Source organism: Megascapheus bottae, chromosome 1 (genome assembly GCF_031878675.1).
Source record: "Megascapheus bottae isolate mThoBot1 chromosome 1, mThoBot2.hap1, whole genome shotgun sequence".
Classification (NCBI taxonomy): domain Eukaryota; kingdom Metazoa; phylum Chordata; class Mammalia; order Rodentia; family Geomyidae; genus Megascapheus; species Megascapheus bottae.
The window spans coordinates 73487088-73510872 of record NC_143509.1 but is presented as its reverse complement, the minus strand read 5'-3'; the positions used below and the strand labels follow the sequence as shown (position 1 = coordinate 73510872).

Here is a 23785-nt window from a genome sequence, read left to right as displayed (position 1 = left end):
AAAAGAAGGAAAGAGGAAGGAAGGAAGGAGGAAAGAAGGAAGAAGGGAAGAGTACAAGGAGAGGAGGAAGAGAGGAAGGGAGGAAAAGAAAGAAGAGAGCAAGTAAGAAAGAAAGGAGAGGGAGGGAGAGAGAGAGAAAGAGAGGGGGGCGGGGGAGCAAGCAGAATATTGGCCCAGGCCCTTGAATTTTGAGGCCTCAGTGCTCTGCTACAATACTCCCATGGTTTCAGTGCCTTAGATCTTAGCCACTAATCAGGATGAGATCTTAGGTGCTAATCAGGACGATAGATTTATTCAAGTGAGGGCTTGGTGCTTTAAGATGTGACAGGAGCTTGCCTGTTTGGACCTTCAGGGAAGATTACTCAAGCAAATGAAACTGAAGCTAGGAGTTTTGGACAGAGGAGTTGACATTAGGCAGCAGAGCAATGATTTTCAAATAATGAATTCACTTTTTGGGAACTAGCCAGACTCCTGGGTGATTTTTGTATTTTAGGTTTGGGCAAATAAGCAAATGACAGTTTTGTGAACCAAACAGGTAACGGGGAAAAAGTTACTTTCTGGAAGTACGTGATTAGTTAAATTGCTAAATATGACCAAAGAAGATCCCAGTAACTCTCTGAGACATTAGAAGTAGAAATATTATAAGAAACACACAAATAATTGTCAAATGACTAGTAAAGAAAATGTTTACCTTTCCATAGTTAGTATCTAAGTACAGTTGTTCATTTGTTTCTACTTTTACTCTGGTAGTTGAGGATAGCATGGCTATTGAATAGATTATTTGCGTTGGAATAACTCAATTTAATTATATGCAATAGCTACTGTAATTGGTCCTACTTTACAAAAGAGGAATTTGAGGCAATGAAGATTAAGTAACTTCCAAACATCATGTTGCTAATAAAAGGTCAACTTGGCATTCACTCATACGTACTGTGGCCTTAAGACTCTACTCCTTGATTTTTATCCTATTCTTTTCACTTAATATATCCTCTGTCATTTAAGTTATTTGAAAATTTTATTTTTAGCAGTTGCATCACTTATTTAATCATTCTTCTAATGTTGGATCTCTCTCTCTCTCTCTCTCTTTCTCTCTCTCTCTCTCTCTCTCTCTCTCTCTCTCTCTCTCTCTCTCTCTCTCTCTCTCTCTCTCTCTCTCTCTCTCTCTCTCTCGCTTGCTCCCTCACTCGCTCACTCTCCCTACATAGATCTACATATAACTTTAGCTATAGACATCAATGTAAATAAAAAGATTTGTTAGCTGTACTTCCAGGAATATTTTTTGGACAAATCTTCCAAGTTAGTTTCCTATACCAAGAAATTCAAATTGTGAATGATCTTTAAATCCTGCCAAATTGTTTTCCAAAAAGTTGAAAGTATTTACAGTCTTGATGTATTTTCTAATTCCATGTGGAAATCTTTCCAATCTCCTGTAGTAACCTAAACCAAACAAAAAATGGATTCTACCACACTGTGGTAAGTAGGGCAGTTAGGATAATTAACCAGAGCAAATACTCCGGGCATCATTCATACCTACATCTCCTCCTTTAATTAATTAAAAACTCACAAGAGTTAGGGAAATAGGCTCAAGTACACCCAAAGGATATACCAGGATCTACATGTATCAGGTTTGATAGTAAGATTCAAAAATGATTTGAATGATTCAAAAATGCACTGAAATGAGCATCTGGAGTCTTGACTGGGGACAGATTGCCCATTTCATTATCAACTTCACAGTTCCTCTAGAACTTCTCTATCTATTAGAAGAAATTAGCTAAAGAGTTATCACCTAGACTGAGAAGAGCCAGTGCTCATGAATGAAATCTGCTGGGTCAGGTAGAATTCTGAAATCCTTTTTCTTGAGCAGGCATAAATCTACCTAAATCAACCTAATGGCACAAAATATTTGAACAAAGGACTCTTTGAATAATTAAGAGCATATGTAATTCAAAACCAGTTTCTCTATATCACTGACAAGAAGTGAAAGATATGTTTGTGCTTATTAGTCATAGGTGACTTTCCTCCATGTGGCAATAGCAGAAACAAAATTTGCAATATGAATGACTTCTGGCTAAGTAGGACTTACCCCCTTTTTAAATAAAATTCAAAGTTTCAGTGATTTAAGGAATTATTTCTTTCATAATGTGAAGCGAACTGGTCGCCTACCCTCAATTCTCAATGCCATGCCGTGGTTGCCAAAGCAGAGGAAGAGAGAGATAAAGGAACTGAACTGCCTCAGCCTTGAGCCTGTTCCATATCAGCCCATCAGACAGAGTTAAAAACCCAATTCTAATCCAACTGGAGGAGGGCTGGGAAAAAGTGGAGCACTAATGGTTTCTGAAACACTTCTTCCTTTGAGACCTATCTACGTTAAAAATGTGCAGGGAACTGGGCACTGGTGGTTCACTTCTATAATCCTAGCTACTCAGGAGGCAGAGATCTGAGGATCACAGTTTGAAGCCAGCCCAGGCAGGAAAGCTTCTGGGATTCTTATCTCCAGTGAATCATCAAAAAAAAAAAATCAGAAGTAAAGTTGTGGCTCAAGTGGGAGAATGCAAACCTTAAACAAAGAAACTCAAGTATAGTACCCAGGCCTTGATTTCATGCCCAAAGTCTAGCACATGTGTGTGTACACATAAATACACATACACAATTACAATTTCATGTCATTTCAAACTTTAAACATAGATGACAAAATTTCATGTTATGTTCCTTTTAAATATGCTTAAGGAGCAAGTGCATGGTGAAGTGCAGCCTGCCTTTATAAGAAATCATTTTTAGCCAATCTCTGGTGGCTCGCACCTATAATCCTAGCTATTCACTTAGGAGGCTGACATCTGAGGATCATGGTGCCAACCCAGGCACGAAAGTCCTTGAGACTCATCTCCAATTAAACACCAGAAAACTGGAAGTGGGGTTGTGGCTCAAGAGGTAGAGTGATGATGATAGCCTTGAGCTGAAGAGCTCAGGAACGGCACCCAGCCCCAGACTTGAAGCCCCTCGACTGACAAAAAAAAAATCATTTTGAGCTCTGTATTAAAAATAAGAATTTTTTCCAGTCTCAGGGCTTAAACTCAGTGCCTGAGCACTGTCCTTGGGCTTTCTCAAGGCTAGAGCTTTACCACTTGAGCCACAGCACCACTTCTGGCTTTTTATTTTCTATGTATGTAGTACAGAGGAATCAAATCTGGGTATTTGTGCATGCTAGGCAAGCACTTTACCACCAGGCTAACTCCAGGCCCGAGAATTTTTTTTTTTTTACTAAGTAATAATGAAACATTGGAAAGTCATTTTACTTATTTTAATCTTGCACCTCAGTGGAAAAAAGTTTTCGTCATGATAAATATTCATGATAAATATTCAATGAATGGCACCTTTTTTTTTCTTGTCATTCTTGACATTGGAATGAGATCGATGGGGTTCGCAAAAGATAATACACTCTACGAGGATAAAGGACATTTTGGCCAGGCTCCAGAAATGAAATACCTATCTAATGCAAATTCTTATTTTTGTAGGTCATGGGAAGTTTCAGAGGTCATGCCCTTCCTGGAACTTACTTTTTTCTCATGGGTCTTTGGTGGAGTATCAAATATATTCTGAAGTATGTCTCCAAAAAGCAAAAGCGGACCTGCTATCCTAGCTCCAAAATATCATTCCAACGAGTAGAACTTGTGGAGGGAATTATAATAGTCCTTATGGCTCTGAGTGGTGAGTGGATCATTCTTGTGCTTTCTTTTCTCCTTTTGAGAATTTTCATGAGCAAATTTTCATGCATCAACATGAAATTAAGCTATGTTAAAATGAACTATGAAGCTATGTTAAAATGAACAAATTAAAAATTTGTCTCAACCAGGCACTGGTTGTTTATACCTATAATACTAGCTACTCAGGAGACTGAGATCTGAGGATCACAGTTTGAAGCCAGTCTGGGGAAGAACATCCAGAAACTCTAATAAACTACTCAGAAAAACTTGGAGGTGGTTTTGTGGCTAAGTGGTAGAGCGTTCACCTTAAGCAAAAGAATCTCAGGGATAGCACCCAGGCTCTGAGTTCAAGCCCCAGGACTGGCACAAAAACAAAAACAAAGTATTAATAATGTTCGAATTGTAATTGCCTTCTGATTCAATGTGTTAGGAAAGCACACTCCCTAGCACTTAGTCATAGTACTAAATGTGCCCATTCAGGCAAGGTGAATTAGGTTCACACTCTGGAACACTCTCCATAACAACTGTTCTGTTCTTTGAAGCATAAACCCTGTTAGAAACCCCTTTCCACATAACACCCAAAATGTTGAAGCAATTGTGGGAATGCTTTTCTTCTAAACCATGGCAGACAGGCTGTAGAGAGGTCAGAGTTGAGAAGAACTTACCTCATGCACGTATCTTTTTCTTTCTGACCTGGTAGAGCAGGTGAGGCAGACAACTTCTAAAGAATTTCATTACCTCTGAAAATTCTCCTCATGTATTGTGTATTTTTAGTGTTCCACTGAAGCCTCTTCTTTGTAAATTTCCCATATTTACATTAGGCTTTTTTATGTTTTATTTACAGAGATAGATCTTTGGCCATTAAATTACAGAACAAAGCTGGGCACTGGTGGCTCACGCTTGTAATCCTAAATACTCATGAGGCTAATATGTAAGGATCATGGTTCAAAGCTAGCCCGGGCAGGAAAGTCTGTGAGACTTTCAATTAACCAATAGAAAACTAGAAATGGCACTGTAGCTCAAAGTGGCAGAGCAGTAGCCTTGAGCAAAAGAGCTTAGGCACAGCACCCAGGCCCTGAGTTCAAGTGCATTACAGACAAGATATAAAAATAAAATAAGATAAATTCCACAGCAACTATTTCCAAAGAAAGGAACTTCCTTACCTGATACAATAGGTTAATAAGCTAGGTATCATCTCTAAGGAAGCTAAATTGTTTGTATGACTGACTAGATCATATGCTTTATATGTTTGTGTTTTCTCAGTTATTCTGCACTGAGAAAAGCCTAAACTCCTAGCTTATTTGATGGGAACTAAGGACAAATCCTTGTTATGTGTCAGCTACCATATATATATATATATATATATATATATATATATATATATATATCCTCTATAGACTGATCTCCTGAATTCAAAGCCCCAAATTATTCAAGATTTACTTTAGTAATTATGATAGAGAGTGGAACTAACATTATAATCATTGATGATTTGAGATAATTGTTTGACTCAATGGGTTATCTGATTGTTTTGACTAAAATTTGTTACCCACAGACAGCATCTGAGCTTCTAAAAGATATCTGATGTTTTTGTACCAGACTCTTAGGGAATGGTCCAGAAAAAGGAATCAGTCTGTAAGAGGACAGTAGATTGTATTAGGTAATGAATAAACCATCCTGCATATTCACAAATACCAGAAGAATTTATGGAGAGGATTGATAAAACTGATGTCTTTCTCTACAGGCATAGGTGGGGAACAGTTTCTTAATGGAGGACCATCCCTGATCTTATATAAAGAAGGCCAGTGGAATCAGCTCAATGGTTGGCATCACTGTACCATGTATTTCTTCTTTGGACTGCTGGGTGTTGCTAAAATCGTATGTTCTACCATTAATTCAATTCCAGGCTCCTTAGTGAAGTTAATGATGTCAAATGCCTTGTTTGTGGAGGGTAAGTATGAGTGATGTTTTTAGTTTTCTCCTGTAATTTTCTCTATTGATGGGATTTGTGTAGCCCTTTACAATCATGTATCTTTGGGTCAAGGTGCACTCTTGATTGATAAGACCATATATCTGGGCCATGATGAAAGATTTGGATGTCTTAGGCAGGATGCCAAATGTTTTCCTTCCCTACCAACTTATTTAGTAGAACTGGGCAAGCACAAATTGCTCAGTGTGCTTTTGTTGTCCCCCTCATAATCAGCAATGCCTGCTGCTCACGTGCTTTGTACTGGCTAGTATCATTTTCACTTTTGACAATGAAAACAGACGTCTGAGCCATGGAGCACTGGAATGTGCAGCTTACTCAGAGCAGAACATGCTCCACCATTTGTTTGCTAGCTTTCAGAATTCTGCCATACAAAACAGTCCCAATATGTGATAAGTAGGGTCCAATATGTTCATAAAAATATGAGATCCCTCATCTTGAGAGGTTAATGAAAACAAAAAGTTTCATTTGGTTGGTCTTCCAGATTGTTGTGGGAAGGGGATTGAAGACACAGCATGATTAACGATTTTTGTTTCCCTTTATTATACTCATGAGAAATGGATTGATTTCAGCACTGCAAAGTCCCCAGTGATCAGGACACAGTCCTCGCAACAGAGGGGGAGGAGACTTTCATTGTCCTACATCTGTCCCCCTTTGAGATCAAGGGCTAGATAGCAAAGTCTCAGGCTCTGGGGGTGTTACCATCCTTTTCAAGTGTGCCCTTTCCACTTTATCTAAATGAAAACAATGAAGATGCAATATGTATGCAATTTGGTGAAGAAAGTGTGTTGAGACAGAAGCAATGGGTAGTGTCTGATTTTTTTTTTAAAGTTTCAAAACTAAAGTTTATTTTTCTTCCAGGGTGAGATTAAGTAACAGTTTGAATTATCAGGATGTATAAATGAACATCCACTCAGATAAAATATTACTGCTTAAAAGTGCCTAAGAAATATTTGCATGTAAGAAATATTTGCAGCTTAAAATAAATATTTGCAGAAAAAATTGGTTAAAAAAGCTTTTTTAACCACTAAATAATTCAAGAAAACAAGGTGTTCTGAAGTACAATATATCTTTAAATGTCTTTCTTCATATAGTACCCAAAGAATCTCCTAAAACATAACTCTACCTTGTCATTAAAAAATTCCCTTCAAAAACTCAGCTGAAGACAAATTTTACTGTTTATATTATGAATTCCTCCTTCAATGATCAATTGCCAATTTATTGAAAGTAAGTGAATTGTATGTAATCTGTTAGCACAGAAAATCTGAAATATACATATTTAAAAGTGACTTTCTAACAGTATTTAAAATATTGCACCTCTGGTGGCAAATCTGAAAACTATTAAGCATTTTCTTTTTTATTCTTTTTTTATTATAATTAATAGAGGGGTTACAGTTATATTCACCAGATAGAATGTGCATTACTTCACATACATTGTGTATGTGAAAAACATCTCATGTTTTTGTCCCCATTTCCCTCCCCCGACCCCCTCCCCTCATCTTGTTTTCCCCCCTTCCCTTTCCTATTTCAAACAATCATAAAAATATATATATATAATATACCAGACAACAAGGTAAGATACTGTAACAATATGAGAATAACCAAGGGACAACCAAAGAGAAGAGAAATGACATAGTACATTAAGAACAACAATTGCACATTATATGGCTCTTGTTTCCATATCCTGGAGGTCCTTTCATTTAGTGTCATACTATATGGCCTTACGTATCTAGGTTTTCCCTATTGTAAACCTCTGCTAGAAGAGCCCAAGGTTTCTACTGATTATGACAAATGAGGGAAACCATTGAGCCTATGTTCTTTTGGGTCTGGCTTACTTAACTTCATATGATTTTTTTTCCAAGTCTGTCCATTTCCTTACAGATGGGATGATGTTGTCCTTTCTGATGGCAGCATAGAATTCTACTGTGTATAAAACTATTAAGTGTTTTCATCTCTAGTTCTCATACATCCACCTCTACCCCCAGTTTTTTTAATCCCCTTAATATCTATCCAACATTGTTTCTTTTTTAGCATGTGATTTTATGGAGAAAAAAAAGACAAATTATTCTCTTCCCACTATTAGGTTTTATCTTTTACAACCACACTCATGGCCGAGAAATGCTGGACATCTTTGTACACCAGATGCTGGTCTTGGTTGTTATGTTGACAGGACTGGTTACTTTCCTGGAGTTCCTCACTCGGAGTAACGTATTGCTCGAGCTTCTCAGCACAAGCCTCTTTCTACTACAAGGGACCTGGTTCTGGCAGGTAGGTTGGGGCCTATCTGTGGCTTCTCTCCTTATTTGATGGTGCATTTTAACTTGACTCCTGAGGCTTTTGTCAAAAGTCCTCTCACAGATGCTGGCTGTCCTTCACTTAGGCCAGAGGCCTTGTTGGGGACATGTTCAAAGTAGCTGGAGGAAGCAGGTTGTTCACATCTTGATCATACAACTGACTGTCCCTGTAGGACATCTTAGTTATGGCTTTAGTTGGAAGCAGTTCCTAACCCTAAAGAAGCTTTTTTTTCCCCATTTTTTCATATATTTTTCATTGTAATTAATATAGAAAGGTTACATTATATTCACCAGATAGAAGGTGCATTACTTCACAAACATGTCTTTCTCATGTCTTGGTCCCCATTTCTCTCCCTTACCCCCACCCCTCATCTTGTTTTTACCCCTTCCCTATCTGCTTTCAAATAACCAAATAAGCATATATACAATATATCAGATGTGGTATTTATACACAATGGAATTCTATGCTGCTGTCAGAAAGAAAATGACATCAGCCCATTTGTAAGGAAAAGAAAAAACTTAGAAAAAAAATCATATTAAGTGAAGTAAGCCAGACTCAAAGGAACATAGGCTCAGTGGTTTCCTTCATTTGTCATTATCAGTAGAAACCTTGGGCTCTCCTAGCAGAGATTTACAATAGAATAAAACCTAGATACATAAGGCCATATAGTATGACACTAAATGAAAGGACCTCCACGCATATAGAAACAAAAGCCATATAATGGGTGATTGTTGTCCTTAATGTACTATATTATCTCTCATCTCTTTTCCTGTCCCTTGGTTATCTCATATGGTTACAGTATTTTACCTGAAGAAGCTTAATAGCCGAATGGGTAGGAGACACTAGAAACATATGGAAGCCAAGAAAGAGAAGAAACTGTTATTTATTGAGAAATAACATTTGGGGCTATTAAACTAGATTTTTTTATTAAAGAATTTATTAACATTGATTTTTACATCATATTTCAAATGACATGTTTAACAAACAAGTGTTCAAGAAGGGAATCTCTATATACAATTAACTGGCACTTAGATTTTAGAACATAATCAAAATTAGGCTGAGGGTTTGTATGTCACAGATACATAATAATCTATGTAATAAAAACATTATGTCTATAGAGTCATAAATTTTTATGTCTATGTAGTTGTGTTATATGTCTAGTACCATGTCCATAGCATTGGGTATGCAACTTTTGAGTCCTCGCTCTTGTACTCTTTGGATTTAATAGCCACATATTAAGGATACCATGTGCCTTTTGTTCCTTTGGTCTTGACTTGTCTCACTCAACAAGATTCGCTCTAGATTCATCCACTTCCCTGCAAATGCCATTATTTTATCTTGTATGTTAGCAATGTAGAATTCCATTGTGTGTGTGTGTATGTGTATATACATACATACATATATGTGTGTATATATATATATATCACATTTTCTGTATCCATTCATCTGCAGTAGGGCATCTGGATTGTTTCCATCACCTGGCTATGGTGAATAGTGCAGAGATGAACATAGCTGAGCAGGTGTCCTTATCATATCTTGGGTTATGATGTTCAGAAGTGGTATGGTAGGATCGTAGGGAAGGTCTATTTTCAGTTCTTTAAGAAACCTCCACACTGCTTTCCAGAGTGGCTGAACTAGTTTACAATCCCACCAGCAGTGTTAAGGTGATGTACAGGGGGTTACAGTTATGTATGTAAGGTAATGAGTACATTTCTTATCAAATATTGTTTCCTTCTCCCTCATTTTTCTCCCACTTTACCTCCCCACCCCCAGTTGTAAACATTTCCAACATATTGTCTTGTGAGTATAACTGTTGCATCGGTTTACCCTTTGTCCTGTGTCTCAGCATTTTATCGTTCCTCTTTCCTTCCCCAATTCAGATAAATGCATATACAAGACACAGGGCACAAAAATCAAATACAGTGACAACAGGGAATAAACCAAGGAAAAACAAAAATTAAAGAGTAAGGAAATAACTTCACACAGGTTTTTAGCCATACCATCCTGAACATACCCTATCTTGTTTGAGGTTTATTTTACAAAGCAATTTTTTAAATTTACTTTCATAATTAGCTTCTGTTGAGTTTTGTGGATTGAATTATGGAACTGTATATAGGAAGAAAATTGAGGATTTAGGGACACAAGGCCTCACTATAAATTCGACTACACTAGATTTTTATACATATGTTTTTCTTTTCTTTTTTTTTTTTGCCAGTCCTGGTTCTTGAACTCATGGCCTGAGAGCTCTACCCCTTGAGCCACAGTACCATTTCCAGCTTTTTCTATGTATGTGGTACCGTGGAATGGAACCCGGGTCTTCGTGCATGCTAGGCAAGCACTCTACTACTAAGCCAAACTTCTGGCTGCTGTATATCTTATTTTGCTGTGTTCTTATATGCCAACTCAGAAGTTAGGTACTACATTTCTAATTTACTGTAGGAAAATTCAAAGAGAAAAGTTACTTTCTCAAGCATAATCAGTACTAGATAAAAACTAAAACTGAATTTGTCTAACTCCAACCCCTACAATGTCTCTTTCTTTCTTTCTTTTTCTTTCTTTCTTTCTTTTTTTTTTTTTTTTTGTCGGTCATGAGGCTTGGATGCTGGGCCAGAGCGCTGTCCTTGAGCTCTTCAGCTCAAGGCTACTGCCCTACCCCTTGAGCCACAACACCACTTTGTTTTATTAGTAGTTAATTGGAGATAAGAGTCTCAAGGACTTCCATACTTGGGCTAGTTTTGAACCTCAGATCTCAGCCTCCTGAGTAGGGGATTATGGTGTGAGCTGCGCCTGGCTAATCTTTAAATTTTTATGGCAACTCTCTAACCTGGATAAGTTCCAAAAGTATTAATTCCAATCCATGAGCATCTGAGACTTAAATCATAATCTGATATGCATTTATAGATGTAACTGCCAATGGAGATCCACAAATTTATTCAGTCCCCATTAAAATCCCATCTCCTATTCTTCAGAGACAGAAAAATCAATCTTAAAATTTATGTGGAAGCACAAAAGGTCCTGGATCACCAAAGAAATCTTGAACAAAATAAGTAGTGCTGGAGGTATCCCAATAATGGACTTCAAATGATACTGCAGAGCCATTGTAACAAAAACAGCATGCTACTGGTGCAAAATAGACATGCAGACAAATATATTAGAACAGAAGATCCAGAATAATCCCAAGCAAGACTTCCATATGTTTCTTGAGAAAGTGGACAACAAAATGAAAAATAACTTCATTAACAAGTAGTGCTGAAAACTGAGTTATCTATAGGTAGAAGACTAAAACTCACAGCCAAAATTGAGAAATAATGCTTTTATTTCCCTTAAAGCTTTTCTAAGGAATTGTTGTGAAGTTAATATTTTGGGACGTCCATCGGTAGTTATTTGGAAGCTTTTCATCTCGCAGTCATCCTGAATACTGTCTGGAAACAAAGAAAAATCAAACATTTGCTAGCAAGGCAAACACACTTATGGGAAGTGACTGGTTAGCCCTCTTAACGACCTGTTCTTTTTTTTTTAATTTTTTTATTGTAATTAGTAAAAGGGTTACATGATATTTGCCAGATAGAAGGTGCATTAATTCACATACATTGATACCCTTTCACGTGTCTTGGTACCCGTTTCCCTCCCCCCCAACACCCCCCACCCGTTTTGGTTTTCCCCCCTTCCCTATCAAATTTCAAATATCCAAATACAAATAAATTCAATATATCAGATAACAAAGTGAGATACTATACCAATATGAGATAACCAAGGGACAGCAAAGGAGATGAGAGACAACATAGTATATTAAGGAAAACAATCATTCATTATATGGCTTTTGTTTCAATATCCTGGAGGTCCTTTCAATTAGCTTTACATTATATGGCCTTATGTATCAAGATTTTGCTGTATTGCAAATCTCAGCTAGTAGAGCCCAAGGTTTCTACTGATTATGACGAATGAGGGAAACCATTGAGCCTAAGTTCCTTTGAGTCTGGCTTACTTCACTTAATATAATTTTTTCTAAGTCTTTCCATTTCCTAACAAATGGGGCGATGTCATTCTTTCTGACAGCAGCATAGAATTCCATTGTGTACAAATACCACAACTTGTTGATCCACTCATCAACTGAGGGACATCTGGGTTGGTTCCATATCTTTGCTATGGTAAATAGTGCTGCAATGAACATTGTTGTGCTAGTGGGTTTAGTATGTCCTTGTTTCTGGGTGGTTGGGTAAATGCCAAGTAGTGGAATTGCTGGGTCATAGGGGAGTTCTATGTTTAGCCTTTTGAGGCACTGCCACACTGCTTTCCATAGTGGTTGAACGAGTTTGCACTCCCACCAACAGTGTAGTAGTGATCCCTCCTGGCCACATCCCCTCCAGCATCTGTTGTCATTCGTTTTCCTGATCCTGGCCATTCTAACTGGAGTGAGGTGGAATCTTAGAGTTGTTTTGATTTGCATTTCTTTTATGACCAGAGATGTTGAGCATTTCTTCATGTGTCTATAGGCCATTTTTGTTTCTTCTTCAGAGAAGACTCTCTTTAAGTCTTTGGCCCATTTTTTAATGGGATGGTTGTTACTTTGGAGGTTAGTTTTGGAGTGATTCAATTTTTTGAGTTGTTGATATATTTTAGATATGAGGCCTTTGTCCGTTGTTTGGTTGGTGAAGATCTTCTCCCACTCTGTAGGCTTCCTGATTAGTTTACTAGCTATGTCCTTTGCCATACAAAAGCTCTGCAGTTATATTTCTCTGAAACCTTTCTTTTACAATGTATCTCTACATGACTAGTAATAGTGCATCAATTATGTGCAGATAACCTAATGACTCAGTTGACTTTCTGGAGCCAGGTGAGTAGGAGATGTAAATGGAAGGAAGCAAATGCTCAGACTGGCTATTTTATTTTGTTTTTATATTTTTGTCAGTCTTGGAGCTTCAACTGGGCATTGTCTCTGAGCTTTTTTCCTGGTGGTTAATTGGAGATGAAAACTTCACAGACTTTCTTCTCTGGCCTGGTTTTGAACCACAGTCCTCAGATCTCAGCTTCCTGAGTAGCTAAGATTACAGTTTTCCCTCACTATATAATGGTTCATTTATTGTGTCTTCACTATATTGCAGGTTTTAAAAAAGAACTATCTGTATGTAGGTAGGTAGGTATCTAGCTATCTAATTCTGTATTGTGGAGGCTTTTTTTTTTACCAGCCCTGGGGGTTGAACTTAGGGCCTGGGCACTGTCCTTGGACAGTGCTCAAGGCTAGCACTTTGCCACTTGAGCCACAATACCACTTCCAGTATGTGCATGGTCTTTGTGCATGGTAGGCAAACACTCTACCACTAGGCTTTGCTCCCAGCCCTGTATTATGGAGTTTTTGCTATATTGTGGGATTTTGAAGTATTTGGTATAGGTATTGATATAATATTTATTATTTTAATGATTTTTGCCTAAACAATAGAAAAACATTAAAGCAATATAAAATAAGATGTTAATTAAGGTTCATAAGAGAATAGGAAAGGTTTATAGGAAAGTGGGCAACATTTATAAAACCTTAAGCTGTATATAAATAATAATACAAATATAATGCTGCTACTACTATATAATGAGGATTTTTAACTATTGCAGTGAGTGGTCTCGAGAGTGTAACTCCTATGATAAGTGAGGAATTTCCATCTACAAGCATGAGCCACTGATACCCAACTCAGACTGGCTTTTCTTAATAATTCAATTTAAATGATTGTATAATACGTACACAGAAGGAAAATTGCCCTCCAAACCTGTAAAAACAGGTTTTTTTCCCCCCTGAGCCTTATTATGTCTAATAATGTTTTTATATGGAGTGTAATAGTATACGCCTGTATACCAGCACTCTGGAGACTGAGGCTGGAGGACTGTGAAAGAAGTCAGCGTGGACTACATAGGAAGATGTCACCAATTCAGACACATAACAACTTTCTTTTTTTTTTTTTGCCAGTCCTGGTCTTGAGCTCAGGGCCTGAGCACTGTCCTTGGACTTTCTCAAGGCTAGAGCTCTACCACTTGAACCTCAGCACTATTTCCGGCTTTTTTCTATGTATGTGGTACCGAGGAATCGAACCTGGGTCTTCATGCATGCTAGGCAAGCACTTTAACCACTAGGCCAAACTCCCAGCCCCAACAGCTTTCTTAATAACTTATTCATATTATACCATTTAGAAAAGAAAAGTCATCATGTCTCTTTTGTCCTCGACTCAGGTTTTTCTTCTGTCTCTGTGTTGAATATTTCAAGATCAAACTTGTACTTTGTTCTAAGCCCTCTCTCATTCTCTTTCAAGAAGGAGATAGAGGCAGTCAGGGAATAAGGAAGCTGTTCCTGTAATCTTGGCTTCTTGTTATTCTTCTTTTTTTTTTTGCCAGTCTTGGGCTTAAGCTCAGGCCTGAGCACTGTCCTTGGACTTTCTCAAGTCTAGAGATCTACCACTTGAGCCTCAGCATTATTTCCGGCTTTTTTTCTACGTATATGGTACCAAGGAATCGAACCTGGGTCTTTGTGCATGCTAGGCAAGCACGCTACCACTAGGCCAAACTCCCAGCCCGGCTTCTTGTTATTCTTTACTTACCTCCCTAGCCCAAGTATTTTTTCTTTGACTGGTTATCTCTTCAGATCAAACTAAATGAAACCTTTTTTACCTTTTAGAAAAATGAAGTTTTATTCTAACATGGAAAAAGGGGTCCTTTTAAGTAGCAGTTGCATGAAATGATAGCTCAAACACTTGCTCAGACTTGTAGAATTAAAACACATGTTGCTCCATAATAAGATATGGAGCAACATGAAACTTACATTATCAAACTATACAAAGATCATATCATTATTTCTTATTGAAATGTGATACTGATGAAGCTTACTTAGACGAATTAAAACAGGTGTTGGTGGCATACAAGATATAACAAGATTTTTTTTTTGTCAGTCGTTGGACTTGAACTCTGGGCTGGGGTGCTGTCCCTGAGCTCTTCAGCTCAAGGCTACCACCCTACTTGGTCCACAACACCTCTTCCGGTTTTCTAGTGGTTAATTGGAGAGAAGAGTCAGGATTAGCTTTAAACTGTCATCCTCAGATCTCAGCCTCCTGAGTAGTTAGGATTACAGGCATGAGCCACCTTGCCAGCTCAAAGTATCCCTTTTTCCAATGAAAAAGAGTAAAGATAAAAAAGTTTTAAAGGATCTTTAGGATATAGAAACATAAGCCATATAATGAATGATTGTTGTCATTAATGTACTATGTTATCTCTCATCTCTTTTGCTGTCCCTTGGTTATCTCATATTGTTACAGTATCTAACTTTGTTACCTGATATATCAGATATATTTGTATTTGGTTATTTGAAATTGGATAGGGAACGGGGGAAAACAAGATGAGGGGTGGGGGTGGGGGAGAGGGAAATGGGGACCAAGACAGGTGAAAGGGTATCAATGTATGGGAATTAATGCACCTTAGTTCATTGTTCAAACCTTACCAGAACTGCTGAGGTGATGCAAACTGACCTCTTCTCATGCTACGTCAAGCAGGAAATATGTCAAAGAAGACTCTATGGTGAACAACAGCATAAGTTAGAAGAAAAAAAACAAAAATTTTGGAGCCAGAGAATCCTGTTGTAGTTATTCAGCTGTTTTGAATACTGAGGAAGAAATGACTGAATTCCAGTCATCTTTGTACCATGAAAGATAATGACATCTCCTTCTTGCCGTTATAAAGGCTGATAAGTGTGTGATATATGTGTCATTTGGCATTTAGTGTACATTTATGAAAGGATATACACGGTAGTTATTTTTCCAACTAGAGGGAACCCATCCAAAACAAGCTTTGGAGTCAGTGCCTAGGTCCTGAGTTCAAGCCTCAGGAACAATGAATATACATGTATATACCCACACACGTACACTGATATATATATATATACATATATACATATATATATAAATAATAAACAAAGCTAGGAATACTTATTTTCATCAGTCTGTTATATTGTTCCACACATGTGTATAGAATATATATTATATTATGTATTAATGTATATAATATATCCATTTTATATTATATAGTATATTGATACATACTAATAATACAAATAAATATGAAGTTTGGCAGATACTGCATATATTTACTTAAACAGAGAGAAAAACCTGCTTTACCTATGGATATGAGATATGGAGTCTTCATCATTGGCAAGTGTTTTGAAATGTACCACCTTTGGGAAGATGATGGGTTATTTTAATGTGTACTTTTTGCTTACATTTCAGATTGGTTTTGTCCTCTATCCCCTCAGTGGAAGTCCTAAATGGGATCTGAATGATCATGGCAACCGTATGTTTCTCACCATATGCTTTTGTTGGCATTATGCATTGGCCTATATGATCATTGGAGTGAATTGTATTTTTGTTACCTGGTAAGTTAATGGTTTTGTTCATAAAAGGTTTCCATTCTATTGTGTGTGTGTGTGTGTGTGTGTGTGTGTGTGTGTGTGATGTTCAGCTTAAAACTTAAAAGGAAACTTTATTGCTTCATACAAGATGGGGAAGCATAACAAAAACCTCTCTGTAGACTCAGAAATTACCAGTAAAAAGAGTATTTGAGGGTTTCAATAGTGGTTTTGATGTGCCTCTGGCCCATGCATCATCTGTTAATACACTGTCTTCTGCCTCTATATTTTCACACAAACTCATGCTTCAACTGTAACACTTTAAATTGGGAGCCAGTTTTTGATCAACTCATTATAACTTAGTGCCTGATTATTTGGAGATTGGCTCTATTAATTCCAACAGTTGAATGACATTTTCTTTTACAAGAATCTTATTACAGCATTCCGTGAACATCTGAGGAACAATACAAACAGACTGATGACAATATGTATTCCTAGCTTTGCTATTCATTATTTCTATGACGTGAACCCAATTACTTAACTCTTCCATACATCTCAGTTTCATTGTTCATTCAGTGTAAATAGGATTGATAGTTGGACCAAAATGAGATCGGGTACTTAAAAACTGCTTAAGATATAATAAGAACACAAGAAAAATGTAACTGTTATGGGGTTTTTTTGTTATCTTCCTTCTCTCCCTTCTCTGCCACTTTAGTATATATTTATGACTAAATTAAAAAGATAGATAATTAAATCATAGTGCTATAAATGTAATATTAGAAGAAAGAAGCACTGGAGTAGTCCAGGGTAGGGCCCTTATAATTTCAAGTCATGTCACAGCTTGAAAGATGAGTAGGAATGAAAAAAGGAGATAATGGTTCTTGCCAAGGAAGGAATGCCAAACAGCAATGAAATTGGTTCATCTCAGTTTCTAGGCATGAAGGCCCCAGCATCCAATCTTTCTTTCTTTCTTTTTTTTTTTTTTTTTTTTGCCAGTCCTGGGCTTGAGCTCAGGGCCTGAGCACTGTCCTTGGATTTTCTCAAGGCTAGAGCTCTACCACTTGAGCCTCAGCACCACTTCTGGCTTTTTTCTATGTATGTGGTACCAAGGAATCGAACCCGGGTCTTCATGCATGCTAGACAAGCACTTTAACCACTAGGCCAAACTCCCGGCCCCAGCATCCAATCTTTCTGACAGCATTTCTGATTAAAATGTCAATAACTGGGGTGTGCTGTAGCCTGTGTTTAGCATGGGCGTCAACTGAGTATCATATTAATTTTAGTTTATTTGAATATTAATCTATAGATGGTAATTGCTGCAGTTGGCACTATATATCTAGAAGGTTCGCTAGATTCTTAATATGCTACAGCTGTTCCTAGGCCTTATAGGGGTTCATCTTCTTCTGGAAGAAGCTTTCCACTGTGCAAACATGGACTCTACATTGTACCTCCTGTTTTGTGCTTACTTGTACCTTTAATATGGAAGCAACTCTGCAACTGAGGCTCAAACAAAATGAGCTATTCCCTCATCTAGCTCCCAGGTGTCTCAGGCTATGGGTGAGCCTACTTTGGCGTGTAATTGCTTGCTTCCAGAGTATGTCCCTTTCAATGCTCAGAAATTCTATCTTCTAATTGTCTGATAGTGCATTTCTTGAAAGCATGTGCATGAGCTCCTTAAAGCCGACTTTGCCCCTGAGTGAAACTTGACTTCTTCCACTGTTGTTCTAGGCTAAAATCTGGGCCTCGTCTCCTTAGGGGCTGGACACTCTCCAGGAACAGTGCCAGAATTTGTTGCAGTTTCCCTGGAGATCCAAAAGAAGACTACTCTCTCTTCCTATTTCAAAAATCTTCAGATGCCTAATGAGCCTCTTACTCACTTAGAGTTCTCTAGAAACCAGAAATGTCATTTTTATTTTTCAACCTCTTCCTAGCAATACAACCTGTCATTTTTATCTCTTTGACCAGGAACTTCCTTCTACCTGCCACAATGACATTAAATACCCATCTACTCACTGAAAATGTCTGTGGTTTCTTAGAGTTTTGGGGTTTTTTTCTCTAAGTTTGAAGAGCATTTTGTTCTCTACCAGTCATTCAGAAAACTGTAATTAACAGTTGCAACTAATACATGTGTTAGTTCCATGTGATAGCTAGGTTGTTTCCCCTTTTTAAAAATTGCCCCCATCTTCTGGTACACAAAACATTCAATAAACACTTTTCCATGTTTCAAGAGATCTATGTTATAAAGCAACTAAAATATAGGCTGTATTTGGAAATCCTATTTTTTTTTTGCCAGACCTGGGCTTGAGCTCAAGGCCTGAGCACTGTCCTTGGATTTTCTAAAGGCTAGAGCTCTACCACTTGAGCCTTAGCACCACGTCCAGCCTTTTTCTATGTATATGAGTGATACCTACAAATCGAACCCAGGTCTTTGTGCATGCTAGGCAAGCACTCTACCATTAGGCCAAACTCTCAGCCCAGAAATTATATTTTGTATGCCTTTTGGTTTTATTCTCAGATTGCTCTGGAACAGATAGAGAGGACTTTAATTTTTCTGAACTATAAACAAAAGCAATAGCTTCAAATGCCATCATAGTATTCCTTTCTAGTATGATTACACATAGCTGAATAAGTCAGTCTTCAATTTCAGGCAAAGGAGTTTTGGAATTCTGTTGGTTAGGGTTTGACCACAGCGTATTTTGCATTAACCACTCACAGTGACAAATTATCAGAACATTGTATCAAAACTTGTTTGACATAGTAGAAAAATCGCCATGCAAACACAACTAGATTATAAAACTATTACCTCCCAAATACCTGAAAAATAATGTTGATTTCTGTAATAGTGGTTGCATTACTGCCTAAGCCTAGTCCATGCCCTTTATCTTGATTATAACAATTCATAGGTGACTCCTGTTTACTCAAAATTTCATGACCTGTGTTAGTATACCATATTTAAACTCAGGAGTGGCACTGGACCATTTCACTAGTCCCTCTCTAGGGTTAGGGGATAGTACACAATCTAGAGGGGCTTTTCAGCAATGATTCATTTGGGCCACTAAAAGAACACAATAGAGAAATCCAGATTCTAGGCTTACGGAAGTTTCCTAAAGGGGGAATCATTATGCCAGCTCTTCTCTTTTTCTTATTAGTGAGGAGAACATATGAAAGCAAAAGCATAGATATGCCTTGAATTGGAACTCTTGTAGTAACTGGCAATTATTTGTATGTTTGTTTTATAACCCATCTTTCAGTCTGTGCCAGGACTTATTTTTGCACATATAAAACCAAGAAGATCCAGTTGCAGATAAAACCTGGTAAAGGTATCTGAATGTGCCTCAGGAGGCTGGCTGTAGATACAACACAGAGAGAAGGTCTGGGAAGCCATTGAGTTCTATATTAACAGTTAATTTGTACCTGTGATTCCTGTTATTTTCCCCCAAAGTCTAAAGGAATGAAATCAACAAATTTTGTTTTACATGTACTGAAGTCGTGTCATGTGGATAAACAAATTGGGAAATCATTTTAATGCTGCCAGGTTTAACTTGACCCAGCATATGAGCCTTTCATAAGGACAGTATCTTGGAAGGCTAAGGATATTGGGAGTAGCATAAATAGTTCAGACAAACAAACAAAAACTAATCTAGGCAAATGATTTTGAAGAACTTTTCTTGTCTATATAAGTCAGCAGGTGTTACTTACACTGCTCAGTTACTGCTGCTTATTGGGACAAGTTAATGGTGAGTCTGCAATGACTACATAGTTAATTAGCTTCTATGACTAGATGACTGATGCAAAATCCCAGCAGACTCATTTTGTTGAGTGTCAAGCCAGACTCTGGCTTGGTTAGGGCATTTACTCTTATGGATTTATTAAAGCTCTATGACATGATACAAGAAGGGAATCAGAAAGTAAAGATCAAGATATGGGTAGGCAAGGGCTCTCCATAGACCCAGTGAAAGACAGGGTTGACTTAGAGGCTCAGTGAAGACCTCCACCCAGGAGAGGCCTCCTGGAGCAGGTCCTGGGAGGGTGTAGATCTCTAGGGAGCTGCAAGACAATAGAAGTACCAACAATACCTGATGCCTAGAATCTGCTGCACCAGCTGAATACCTTCCTGGAACAGGAGCCTAGATGTCAGCCAAAGATCTGTGGCTTGAGACTGACGGGAGTCTGCCCACAACGATGGCCTCAGGATGACTGTGAGACTCAGGGACTTGGAAGTAAAAGACCTTCTGAGCCTGACTCAATTCTTTGGCTTTGATACAGAGACATTTACTTTAGCTGTGAATTTACTGGACAGATTCCTGTCTAAAATGAAGGTACAGCTCAAGCATCTTGGGTGTATTGGACTGAGCTGCTTTTACTTGGCTGTAAAGTCAACAGAAGAAGAAAGGAATGTCCTACTGGCAACTGACTTTGATCTGAGTAAGTCAGTATAGATTTATAGTTTCAGACTGCATGACAATGGAAAAGACTGTCTTAGAGAAAATATGTTGCAAAGTCGGAGCTACCACAGCTCTTCAGTTTCTACAACTCTATGCTTCCCTCATTCAAGAGAACCTGCCATCTGAAAGGAAAAATAGCCTTAACTTTGAAAGACGCCTAACTTAAGGCATGACACTATAGAATTACTTCTTCTTCTTCTTCTCCTCCTTCTTCTCCTCCTTCTTCTTCTTCTTCTTCTTCTTCTTCTTCTTCTTCTTCTTCTTCTTCTTCTTCTTCCTCTTCCTCTTCTTCCTCTTCTTCCTCTTCCTCTTCTTCCTCTTCTTCTTCTTCCTCTTCTTCTTCTTCTTCTTCTTCTTCTTCTTCTTCTTCTTCTTCTTCTTCTTCTTCTTCTTCTTCTTCTTCTTCTTGTCAGTTGTGGTACTTGAATTCTGGGCCTGGGTGTTGTCTCTGAGCACTTTGGCTTATGTTACTGCCCTCTCCCTTGAGCCACAGCACCATTTCCGGTTTTCTGATGGTTAATTGAAGATATAAGTCTCACAGACTTTTGTGCCTGGGCTGGCTATAAACCATGATCTTCAGATCTCAGCCTCCTGAGTAGCTAGGATTACAGGTGTTGAATTATATTTTCTAAAGCAACGTCTTCAGTGTTGGCTGTGTCCATCACTGGCCTGGAGATCTGGGCCCCAAAGACTACAGAATGAACAGAAGGTATGAAAGCCTTCAGAAACATTCCAAGATAAGTAGCCAGCATTTGATCTTCTCGCAAGAGCTTGTATCCAAGTGTTTCACTGAATATTCATTGAACACATATTCCAAGCCAGATATTCAGAAATTGAAGTGGATTGTTTCCAGGCACACCTCACAAGAGTTGAAGCACAGTTTCTATGGAATAAATTACTTGCCAACAATCTCAGAAATGCTTTCTTAAATTGGCAAATTGGGTTCTCTGTATAGGAAAACAGCTTCCGGTGGTATCATTTTTTTAATGAGTGAAGAATTGAAATGTGATCTTCAAAATAAACAAAACAGAGTTGGAATAGCAATGGGGGAATAACTTCAATACTCTAGTCAGCTAAAAACAGATATCGATAGCTAGAGAAACTTCTCATTAAGTCACAGTGATTTTTTTTTGATGATGTGGTTTTTCAGATTTCTTTCCATATTCCCATGTATTTCATGATACATTGTTGTTCTGATCAGAGAACAATGTCCTCAAGATGACTGGATAGGGGAAAAGCTTTGCATTGTTCTTATTAATGCGCTTTTTCCCACACCTGAGAAGTGGAGAACCTGCTAAGCACCGCCCCACACTTTTTTTTTTTTGAACTCTTGACCTGGGCACTGTCCCTGAGCTCTTTAGCTCAAGGCTAGCACTCTACCCCTTGACCCACAGCGTCACTTCTGGTTTTCTGGTCGTTAATTGTAGGTAAGAGTCTCACTGATTTTTGTTCCTGGGCTGTTTGATCTGCAATCCACAGATCTCAGTCTCCTGAGTAGCTAGGATTACAGGCATGAACCCAGCATCCTATTAAGCCTTTGTCACTAAGAAATGTCAGATCTCCCAGTGTCAAAAAAAAAAAATCCTCATTGCATATCCCATACCTTCATCTGAGTTTCTCTTAGACTATGAACAAAGTCACACATTTATTCCCTCAACTTCTTAATTCATCATGGACAGGGTACCACATACAGTGGAATAGACTATGTCCTCTACAAAATTGTCTCTCTGAAGAGGTAAAGAAGGGGCTACAATCTACTCCAGGCATAACACAGGGGCCTTAATGGGTTTCCAGCCCTAGGGAAAGGGGTGTCTTTTGCAACTCACAAGTAGGTGTAGTTTGGGTGGAGAAGTTCCGTTGATACCCAGTTTTATCCTGGCTTGCCACAGTGCACAGACTCTCTTATTTGTTTTAGAAATGATGTCAGTTATCTTCTGAAGCCACATGTTATCTGCTTACTTTGCTTTACAAAAATTTCCTGTTATCCTCAAAATCAAATGATGTTGCTGTTTGCTTTGCTTCCCTCATTTACAGAAATAGTCTGGAATTGGTAGCATAATAGATATTGCTCCTTTTTTTCTTTTTTTTTTTCTCCCTTTAGATGTATGTAACCAGACATGCTTTTCTTTTTCACCAGGTTAGTTAAATGGAAACTTAGGAGGCTGTGCCCATCAGAAGTTGGGCTCCTGAAAAATACTGAGCGAGAACAAGAATCAGAAGAAGAGGTGTGATTGAGATGATCGTTCAGAAGATCTAGTTCAGCCTTTTCTTATTTCTGTTCTCCTCACTCATGGTTTTATTGTTTGACCTTTTGCTTGGAGAGCAACTGGCTCAGTCTGACTCTTCTGTACTGTTTGTATTTGCAATTTTGTTCAAGCATTTGAATTCAAATGTTTCGTTTTTTCATTTTTACCATTAAAAATACTTTGGGCAGTAAGTTTATTTTGCACATCTTTGTATTCAGAAGCAGGAGCAACTGTTCCCAGGTCACTCAGAATATGTTCCAAAGTGCTCAATATAGGAAACACAGTTGGTTGATTTGCCTTACAGATACACTGGAGTTTCCTGAGCTTGCTACTGTTTGTTACTCAGTGAACATGCAAATCTACTTGTTTATCTTTTTGCTGCAATGAAAAATAAAAGAATGCATATACCTTTCTGGTTGAGACCTCAGATTCTTGTTTTTATTCTTAAATGTCACTTTACCATTAGATAGTACTGAAGAATCTGCCTGGCATAGAATTATGAGACAACTCATCGAATTCTCTAGTAGAAAAGTAAACAGGAAGTAGTCTGCAGTATGTGATTTTTCTGATGGGATGCAGGGGCTGACCCTCGAGACCAGTGTCTGCAAGGCCACCCGAGTTGTGATGGCATTTGAAAGAATAGAAGTCATTACCACATAGGGTGGGTGTTATGTTATTCCCCTCAGTTAAAGTAGATATTCCTTGTTTGCAAGGAATAGTTTTTTTATGGAATATCTGGAAAA

At 38.0% G+C, this 23785-nt stretch overlaps 1 protein-coding gene and 1 pseudogene across 4 annotated transcripts in view; both read left to right on the top strand.

Moving 5' to 3' along the window:
• Positions 1 to 23469, top strand: part of Tmem45a (transmembrane protein 45A) — a 77284-nt gene extending 53815 nt beyond the window's left edge. For 2 of the 4 annotated variants that reach the window (XM_090332599.1, XM_090332596.1), the window contains 5 exons: positions 3513 to 3705; positions 5443 to 5649; positions 7769 to 7953; positions 16233 to 16378; positions 18080 to 18387. In XM_090332599.1, coding sequence (XP_090188725.1) covers positions 3516 to 3705; positions 5443 to 5649; positions 7769 to 7953; positions 16233 to 16378; positions 18080 to 18212 — 861 coding nt within the window. In that variant the 5' untranslated portion in view covers positions 3513 to 3515 and the 3' untranslated portion in view covers positions 18213 to 18387. Of the gene's footprint in view, positions 1 to 3512; positions 3706 to 5442; positions 5650 to 7768; positions 7954 to 16232; positions 16379 to 18079; positions 18388 to 22933 lie in introns of those variants that run through there. The other 2 variants (XM_090332613.1, XM_090332604.1) reach the window with 2 other exon arrangements.
• Positions 20485 to 21751, top strand: LOC150069434 (cyclin-G1-like; annotated as a pseudogene).
• Positions 23470 to 23785: the final 316 nt, after the last annotated feature.